General features: G+C 45.7%; 2 protein-coding genes across 2 annotated transcripts; one reads left to right on the top strand and one right to left on the bottom strand.

The window, feature by feature from the left end:
• The first annotated feature begins 90 nt into the window (after positions 1–90).
• Positions 91–1,941, top strand: rpl36 (ribosomal protein L36). Its single transcript, XM_027032343.3, has 4 exons — positions 91–187; positions 634–728; positions 1,015–1,149; positions 1,814–1,941. The coding sequence occupies exons 2-4, from the start codon at positions 636–638 to the stop codon at positions 1,901–1,903; spliced, it is 318 nt and encodes a 105-aa protein (XP_026888144.1). The 5' UTR covers positions 91–187; positions 634–635; the 3' UTR covers positions 1,904–1,941.
• On the bottom strand, positions 1,939–9,966 carry lonp1 (lon peptidase 1, mitochondrial). The gene is made up of 18 exons (XM_035523095.2): positions 9,249–9,966; positions 8,545–8,633; positions 8,338–8,457; positions 7,910–8,168; positions 7,754–7,815; positions 7,198–7,327; positions 7,017–7,100; positions 6,415–6,635; positions 5,989–6,127; positions 5,725–5,903; positions 5,547–5,634; positions 5,305–5,427; positions 5,084–5,200; positions 4,645–4,785; positions 4,206–4,371; positions 3,554–3,774; positions 3,124–3,288; positions 1,939–2,895 (listed from the first exon to the last, which is right to left on the bottom strand). The coding sequence occupies exons 1-18, from the start codon at positions 9,792–9,794 to the stop codon at positions 2,746–2,748; spliced, it is 3,000 nt and encodes a 999-aa protein (XP_035378988.1). The 5' UTR covers positions 9,795–9,966; the 3' UTR covers positions 1,939–2,745.
• Between the last annotated feature and the right edge of the window lie 40 nt (positions 9,967–10,006).

The following is a 10,006-nucleotide window of genomic DNA, read 5'->3' as shown; positions in this document are numbered from 1 at the left end:
TAGTTAAGATACGTTTTACGGTCAGGACAATAAATATTTGGTGGTAAACTGTTAGTATGTAAAATGTCTTGTTAAAAATAGACACTAGATGGCGCGCCATATAACTGAAGTAGGTTTCCAGCACGTTGAATCTTCTTCTTCTACCCCGTACCATTCCTTCCGGTTTGGACGCCATTAGAGAAAGCAGGTATGAGTTATTTGAGATGTACTATATTTCTAATCTTTAATATATCGCTGCCATCCCAACCCGAATAAATACACGTGTCCGTTCACCTATAAACACAAGCAATTTAGGGGGCAATTATTTTGTTATTTGCATTTGTTTTACCCAATTGACGCTTAATTGTACATGATTTCGCTCAAGCAACACGGGAGTTCATATGAATACAGTGGCTGCACAGTATTTGACGGTAAAACAACGGAATGTCGAATTTCCTCCGTCTACCTATCCGCAGTTTAAAAAAATTACAGGTCATATCGCAGTCCTGTTATGGCTGTATTATATATACAAACTGAAAAGTATGCGCCACAATCAGTATGTTTAGCAATACGCGACGTGTTGGTCGCCCGTTACGGAACGACCAGCTAGCAATGATTCTGTAACATTTGTTTCATCTGGTTTGTTCCCAGCAGAAATGGCTATTCGGTATCCCATGGCGGTTGGCCTTAATAAAGGCCACCCAGTGACCAAGAATGTGACCAAGCCCAGACACAGCCGCAGGAGAGGGGTAAGTGAGCGATGAGCAAAGACGTGTGTATGCCAAAACATGGTTATAACGTCTTGTATACGGTACTATACCCAGGGCCAGGCGTTAAGATGTAGTCCATTGCATGTATAGTGTCATAATTTAATCACACTGCCTACATTCAGCCTTTCTACATGCTTCTGTTGCGTAAAGACCACATGTAGGTTAAAGTTTCTAATGGGCTTTGCCTCACTGAGATGAGCTGTACCAGTGACACATGTCCAGTGTAAAGCACACTGGAGCTAATGAAGTCCGCTCTGTGCCCCAGCGTCTTACCAAACACAGCAAGTTTGTGCGGGACATGATCCGCGAGGTGTGCGGTTTCGCCCCCTATGAGAGGCGTGCGATGGAGCTGCTGAAGGTGTCCAAAGACAAGCGAGCCCTCAAGTTCATCAAGAAAAGGGTATGTTCTCTCACACCATGTGACTGGTTGGGGGTGAACTCTTGATTTGAAAGTTTACATAATGGTAATCCGATTTTACATAATATTGTCTGCCCCCCTGAGGGCTTTTAGACTCAAAACGGGTGTATTTGATTTCGTATTGCTTAGCATCGTGTGTTCTGGAGGCCAATATATAATGGGCAGAGTGTTTCAGCATGTGGTCCCCTGGCTTGGCCATTTTGTTCTAGATGGAATGGCTAGAAAATTATTATTACGGTCTTAAGTGTTCTGTATTTTATAGTTTGAGATCTGTTTACACGCCACCCTTTTGATGTACTTCAGATGGCATGATAGAGTGCCTGAGGCCAAAATCATTTTTTTGTCATGGAAATGTTGGTCTTTATAAGGTCTGGAGGCTAAACCCAGTTTACTTTTACTACTCTGTTGTATACATCTTGGTTAATTGGTGAAAGCTTCCTTTAACGGGAGTTGATTAATTCTAAGCAAAGAAAAATGAGACAGAATGAAAAATGAGAAGTCAGTTAAGTTCAGCTCAACCCACTTGTGGCTTTACAACAGTGGGCTACAGAGCATGTGTTTGGTGCATGCACAAAACTGTCTGTAGGAGTCCTGTTCCATTGACGGGTCATTGGATGAAGTATTAATCAGCTTCGTTTGTGTGCAGGTGGGAACTCACATCCGTGCAAAGAGAAAGAGGGAAGAGCTCAGCAACATCCTGGCTGCAATGAGAAAGGCTGCTGCCAAGAAGGAGTAACCTGGATCATTGGACAAATAAATTTGTGTTTCAAATTCCAGTTTTTCCTGTCACTTTATTGCAGTTTATTGAAGCTTTTTTTGTGTGCAATTGATGCATCAAGAAACACGGAGCCAATTGTTTTTTTTTTTCAAATCTCAGCTGCTCTGGCTTGCTTTCTCTCATTTCCCTGGTGTCGTCGATATTTAACGAGCACAAAATGTTGCCGCTGTGAAGAAGCCTCAGCAGCCGAGGGCTTTAACGGATCAGGGCCGTGTGGAGCGTGCTGACCGAGCTCGGGTGATGCCACAAGGGCGTGCTCTGCTCACTACAGGCTGCTTCTCTAGCGCTGAAGTGAGGGTGTATAGGGGGCACTCGTGAAAACACGCCCGTCAGCCTTGCAACCCGACCGCGCGTGGGGACGGGATAACGCTCAGAGGTTAGTGTTTCATGTACTGCAGTCAAACTTGGCACCAAGATGCGTGGCGCAAGGGAGGTGAACTACCCAGGTGAGCATGTCCTTGTGGCCATTTAAAACGACCTCCATTGCTGGTTTTAAGAGGGCAGTGAGACAAGACATGAAACGTTTTTTTTGTTGCATCGTGGGTTTACCCTTCGTAAAAGGTGCTACACTACAGTCCCAGCTCTCGGTGCATGTTGGAGATCTACAGCCAAGACCTGTGTTCACCTCAGGTACCAGATTTTTTGTTTTTTGGGTTTTTTTTTTAGATTCCATAGCACAAAAACGGACACCCCAGTAACTGCTGGCCTAAAGGACTTGGGTGTCTGTGTGCTAGCGTTTTCTTGAAAACAATCCTCTGTAAATTTACAGATGATGAATGTAATAATGGGAATGATGCTCTTCATTGTCCTGGGAACACAGCTTTGAAAATCTCCTGGTAATGTTCAACAAAGTGCACCTCCAGGCCCTCCGTGATGTACTCTGCCAAGTCGGAGAAATCTTTCTTGTTTTCGGCGGGGAGGATAATGCAGTTGACACCAGCTCTCTTGGCCTGCGAAAAAAATAGATTAGACAAACACTGGAGGGATACATTTGTCTCAGCTTTGAATTCTACATAAGTGACAAATACTTTATTATATATCAATAGCAGACAGATGTTTTACAACACTAAATATTTTAAGCAAAGCCATTAAAGGATGTTGGAAGCAAGTTACACAAACTACCTCACACCCTAGATGCTATGAAAGTACCCTCCTACCACTGGAAAAAACAAACTCACAGCGATGGTCTTTTCCTTGATGCCGCCCACGGGCAGAATCTTGCCGGTCAGGGACACCTCTCCCGTCATGGCCACGTTCTGCCGCACGGGAATGTTTGTAGCCAAGGACAGTAGAGCTGTGACTATGGTACAGCCAGCGCTTGGTCCGTCTTTCGGGGTAGCGCCCTGAATAAAATCAGAATGTTCGTGGAAAAGCCACATGCAGTGGGCCAGATATAATGGGTGAATGACAGGTAAATAAAATTATTCCTGTCATCGTCAAGACACTTATATATCGTAAGATTTCATACAAATATGGAAACTTGCACAAACCAAAACGAGACGACATTAGCAATTTATTGCGCAGTTCGAGAAACAGTTCTAAGAATCTGGCTCCTTTAAAAGGAGTCAGAATGGAAATGCATTGGTCATGTTTTCAATCTGGCGTTACCTCGGGCACGTGCAGATGCAGGTGTGAGCTCACGAGGAAGTCGTTCTCCGGCTGATGCTTGATGAGGAAAGAGCGGGCAAATGTGTAGGCGATCTTCGCGCTCTCCTTCATCACGTCTCCCAGCTGGCCCGTGACCTCCAGGGAGCCCTCGGCTGGGCCGTCTTTCCCCACCGAGCTCCTCGGCCTCCTCAGGGACGTCTCGATGAACAGCGTCGAGCCACCTGAGGAGTACGGTGAGGAACCGTGAGGGATGGAGCACTCAAGGCCTGTTCTGCAGGCCAGCAGCTGAGGAACGGACGGGGAACTCGAGTTCTTCAACAAAACTACAGTATGTTCTTACATCACGCAAGTGACTTTCAGGAGTAATTAAAAACTACTGCTACTTACGATTAGTGTTAGAGGTGCAACTTTGTGCTCACTAAGATTTGCTACCTTACATTCCACGTGTTTGTAGGTAGTTTCCTCAATACAAGAACCACCTTCACTGTGTCTGCCATTAAATCATGTTACCTTGATATTTTGTTAGACATTTAATAAGGGATTATTAAATATCTGGAGACATACTTAATAAGGGATTAGACCTGCGTATGAGGGAACTAGCCCATTCGAGTCTGGTAAGCTTCTTAACTGGTGGATCCTTATATCTTCTTACCCATAGCTGTCCACGCAAGGCCCATCACCACCCCAGGTGGTGTGACATCATACATCCGGTCCACTGTAAAGAGAGGTTTGCCAACATAGTCCTGGAGGTTTTCAGCTGTTATGTTTACAGAAGTCTCCTCGCTGTTAACAATGCGGAATGCTGCTTTTCGGAACACCTGCCAGAATTTGAAGACAGCAAATGTAGAATATCAGGAGAAGAAAATGCATCTCAAAGAAATAAAGGCAAAAAGTCAGTCATATTTAATTATCTAAAGTTGCCTACCAAAGGTGTAAGACAATAGCCGAGATTACTCGAAATAAGTAATGCAGTTGTATACGTAAATGGATCATCACAAAACACAGAAATATTAGATTCACGATCCAAATTCATAATATTTTCTCTTATTCTCAAATCTTTTTGCAGTATGGGCCCACAGAACTGGACTGACCTTTTCCACCTGTTTCTGGAGGTTCCTGACCCCACTCTCTCTGCAGTATTGTCTGATGAGAACATTTAGGGCCTCAGAGGAGATGGTAGTCTTCTGCTCATCCAAACCACAAAGGGTTCGCAACTGGGGTACCAGGTACCTCTGCAGAGAAGGACATTACCAACCATTACTGACCAGGCCGGAGCAGATGTGGCATGGTATTAAAAATGTAGAACACAAAATAATTGCACTGTGTCCTTATTTCATGAACTGCAAGATGGAGTTTATATCATGAAACTGCACTGGAGACATAACTAACATGATTTTGCACCTGAACAGGCCAACAAACAAAATCAGAAGATGCCACTGATGAAAGAGCTACTATAGTTTTTTTATTTAAAAATATTATTTTTTTTTATCAAAAATAAGAGAGTATCTACAATACGAAGGGATTTGTTACCTCTGCAATGGCCAGCTTCTCCTGAGCTACATAACCCGACACATTAATCATTTCCATTCGGTCTCTCAAAGGTTCTGGAATGGTGTCAACAACGTTGGCAGTACAAATAAAGAGAACCTGGAGAAAACCCAGAGAACACCACAGTATAATTAAGCCAAAGGTCCACCTCAAACGAACGCAAATATAAGACTGGTGTACTGAAAATAACCAAGCCAGAATACCTTTGACAAGTCCACAGGCACGTCCAGGTAGTGGTCCAGAAAATTCGCGTTCTGTTCCGGATCTAAAAGTTCCAGGAGTGCGGACGACGGATCACCTTGGTAACCGCGGCCTATCTTGTCCACCTGTTGAAGTTATGGAAACAACTATTTTCACCAATTTGGTTTCATGTTATGAAGTGTAATATGAGCTCATAAAGAAGATGCAAAGTCGCAGCTGTGAGCCCTCGTCATCTGAAACCCACCTCGTCAATGAGAACCAGTGGGTTTTCCGTCTTCGTCTTCTTCAGACACTGAATAATTTTTCCAGGCATCGCTCCAACATAGGTCCTCCTACAGGGAACAAAACTCACATGAGGAGTCACCATAATTCGTAGAAGACAGCGAGCCCGCCACTCAACGACTTGGTCACACGCTAATCACCTGTGGCCCTTGATTTCGGCTACGTCCGTCATGCCGCCCACGCTAAAACGGAAGTACTCGCGGTTAAGTGCCCTGGCGATGGAACGGGCGATGGAGGTCTTCCCTACGCCGGGCGGCCCGTAGAAACACAGGATCTTCCCCTGCGTGCTTCCTCTCAGCTGGCTAACGGCTATAAACTCCTGCGGCGAGACAAGGACAGTTGAGCCAGGGCGGGTCCTTTGCGACTCCACGGACGGGAGCGCGTGTCATTAGCGACCGTCTTACGAGAATGCGCTTCTTCACGTCTTCCATCCCGTAATGATCCTCCTCCAGGACCTCTTTGGCTCGAGACAGCTCCAGGTTCTCCGCGCTGTTGGTGCCCCATGGCATGGACGTCAGCCAGTCCAAGTAGTTCCTCGTAACACTGGGGATTTACCATCACGAATAAAATGAAGAAAACACCCCCCAAAAAAGAAGAAGTTAAGACTGAACAACTAAATAATACCATCTTTAAATAAAACAAAACTGCCTTGTAGACCTCTGGAACTATTGTCACTAGAATTATAATCAAATAAAAGTATATGCAACAATAATACTATAACTGATAAAATAAAATAACATTTAGTAATAACTATCTAATAATTATTTGCTGAAAAAGAAGACATTTGAGGTTTGAAACTTTCAGACACTTAAGCTTTTTCGGACACTTACTTAAACTCCGACGAGTGGTTGTCCAGCAGGCCCAGTTTGTTGAGCTCCTCATTAATGACCTCCATGACGTGTTCGGGCACCGTGCGCTCCTTCAGCCTCTCGCGGAACTTCTCCTCGATGGCGTCCTTGTCCTCCTTCTCCAGCCCCAGCTCCTTCTTGATGATCTTCAACTGCTCCTGCAGTAGATACTTCCTGTGGGTTTGCTTGATCTTCTCCTCCACCTACGGAGACGGGACCCGTAACGTTAAATCAGTCAGACCACCCCACCGTGATCACTACTGCAGGAAACTACCACAACACGCTTTTCTTGGCAGATCGCGGGTACCCATCAACAGTACTTCTAGAGTTCTTGACCAACTACATGCTTTACTATATAGAATTTTTAGTAGAATGTAACTAAAAACATTAGACAATTTAAAACAAATTAAAGCATGGTGGTGCGACGTGTCAAGTCCAGTCTTTTAGCAAACTTCAGATAAACGAAACATTCCAGAACCCCCCGCTGTACAGAGTAATCCTCCTTATCCCTGTATGGAGTAATCCTAATACGGCTTGCTATGATCCTGTGAGCAGGCTGTGCGGTGTAATCCCACGTTACGCACCTCCCTGCCGAGGCGCTGCTGCAGTTTACTCAGTTCGAATTCCTTCTTCAGCAGGGAGAGGGCCTTGTACAGTCGCTTGGGTATCTGAAAGACCAACAGACCGGTCAAACACTGGGGGGGTGGGGCAAAGGACCGGTCAAACACGGGGGGGGGGGAGGCGTTCTGCGGCTTGGGAACTTACATTTGTTTCCTCCAAAACGTCCTGTAGCTCATGTGACTCTGCCCCAGTTAGAGCGGCCCCCATGTCACTCAGGTAGATGGGGTTGTCCACAACTCTCTGTCCAGCCTGCATCATTTGCAGAACGGATTCCCTGCAGACAGAAGTGATTTAACACACAATACCCATGCAAATACTGGTCTCCTATAGCAAAGGGTAGAAATATGATAGTCAGTATTATAATCAGCATTTGAATGTGCAGTCAACACCTGATTACATGTTTCAGTATTTAAACATTTGTCTTATTTAAAATGAAATGTGCTGGACTACAGAACAACAAAGTAATGTGTAATGAAGGCTGAAGGCAGCCACCATGCCTGGGACTCGAACCCAGGGTCAACAGGAGGTAAACGTGAGCTCTGCCCACCGTGTGTGTGTGTGTGTGTGTGTGTGTGTGTGTGTGTGTGTGTGTGTGTGTGTGTGTGTGTGTGTGTGTGTGTGTGTGTGTGTGTGTGTGTGTGTGTGTAAGTGTAAAATTGAGTATGGTGCTATTGCCAACAGGCTAATGGTCTAACATTACCTGTAGAGAGGGTTCAAAGCAATGATGTCACGGATGGTCTTAACAATCTCTGCAGTGAGGGCCTACATCAACACAAAGAGCGAGTCATAGCAAAGCTAAGCGGACAAACACAGCATATCAAACCAACGCGATACCTCCGCAGTGACCGGGCCATACCTTGACCTCCTCGGTCACCTGGAACTCCTCGTGTATAACGTTGTCGACCTCCACCATGAGAACTTCGCTGGCGGTGGGCAGAGGCACCGCCTCCACCGCAAGCTCCACCTCCTGCACCCTCTCCGTCATAGCGTTGGCCAGCGAGGCCGAGTCCTTGCGCGTACGCTTCATCTTCTGCCGCGGAGCCTTGCCGTGCTCTTCCTCGGATTCCGGAGCTGCCTCTTCGGCCTCTACGTCCATCTGCTTGGTAATCCGAATCCTAGATGAGAATGAAGGAATTAATTTATTTATTTCAGTTCTGCGCCTGTTTGTCACACCTTCTGGCCCTTAGGTGTCTCGGGAGTCGGTTCAAAGAACCTTTTCTGAGAACATCTCGAATAGGTTGTGTTTCTTTTACGAGTTGGATCTGTGCAAGTTGAAGCCGTCACCTTCTGTGCCCCATTACAATCATTCGGAGCTTGTCACCAAGGTCTTGCATCTCATGGATCTGAACAAACGTGCCCGTGTTGTAGATCGCATCCAGACTCTCCACCACATCCGACTCTTCGCTGAAAAAAGGGAGAGACAAAATGGGCATCTGTAAAACTCCACGTTAACCCCGTAACCTTCAATGCCCTTTAATCTCCCTGTCTTACTTGTCATCCTTCTTCAGAAAGACACCGGCGTAGGGCTGAGCCAGACGGACTTTTCTTCTCAGTAGATCCATAAGCTGTTTATTCTTTACCTGGAGAGAGTGTATGTAACTGTTCACGTATTCCCGAGTATTTACATACCGCATTACCAGCTCTGTTTGTTAGGATTATATAGCTGTGTGAATGGGTCCCCTCCCCCTGTTCCAATTGCTGAAAGAATATGGACATTTTCCCGCTATCATATAAAAAAGATTTTAATGGAAAGAAGAGAAATCCTTCAAATGCTATCTTTTTTAAAACTAATTGTATACCAACAAACATTGAGGGGAGAAGTTTTAATAGTTACATGAGGTTTAGAGAATGATGCAACACCCAGCAATCTATTATAACAATCTGTTATAACTTAAACCAGTATTCAAGTTACAACAGATTATAATACAAGTTATAACACATTCATTCTGAATGTACTGAAATAACACTAGTAATAAAATTAATTTATATTCAGCTCAAAGAACTTCAAAATCTACTCAAATAAAACAGTAAAACATCGTAGATAATGGCCATGACACCACTCAAATACACTACCACTACGTTCATGTGATATCCATTCACTTTCAGATCTAAAGGTCTGTTCGAGGCTTTATTGGCCGAACAACAAATTCTATATTATATGAAATTATATTAGTGCCGTTCCTCTGTGCAGCTACCTCGACGATCTTGATGAAACGTGGAAAAACGGGATTTCGGCTGACCGCGATAAGGGGCACGTTAGGAAACACTTCAGGCACCATCATCGGAGTCAAAGCCGTCATGTGCGGAGGGACGTACGCGCCTCCATCTCCACCTGTGCCTCCCGACTCCTCACCAGCGGAGCCGCCGCCTTCGGCCCCGTTCTCCTCCCCTGACCCACTCCCGCCGCTGCCCCTGCCGCCAAACACGTATCTCCTCTGCTCACAACCCATCAGCGACCCACACCCTAGACCTCCACCACCACCACCAACTCCTCCGGCGGAAAGCACGCCGGCGACCCTGGACCATGCGCGGAGCGCCGTTTCTGACGGCACAAACGTGACGTTGCCATAGCGGCCGCGGAATAACGACGCTCTCCGGAACGCGGCGTTCGGGCCGAGCGCCGCGCGCGCACCGGGCCCGTTCATTTCGGCTCCGAACGTCCTCGCGCAGTTTTTGCGGGCGACAGTGCCCTTTTTGTAAACTTGCTTGCACGCGCCCCACATCTTCACGCACGCAGCCATGTTGATCTCGAGGGTTCTACGGTCCCGTTTTCCAACTTCCGTCAGTGTTTTATTACGACACGTTTGTTTACCGAGCCCAGAAAAAAAAGAAACTGGAAAGGTAACTAGTTAACATATGTTAAAAAAATTGCTAACATGTTTCCGATGTTTTATGCAGCTTTATGCCAAATGAATACCAAAAATATTTAATTAAGCGACCCCACTGACATTGC

The sequence above is a fragment of the Electrophorus electricus genome, chromosome 26 (assembly GCF_041902795.1).
Source record: "Electrophorus electricus isolate QZ-2024a chromosome 26, ASM4190279v1, whole genome shotgun sequence".
Taxonomy (NCBI): domain Eukaryota; kingdom Metazoa; phylum Chordata; class Actinopteri; order Gymnotiformes; family Gymnotidae; genus Electrophorus; species Electrophorus electricus.
Note: the sequence above shows the minus strand (reverse complement) of the source record. Positions and strands in the feature narration are given on the sequence as shown.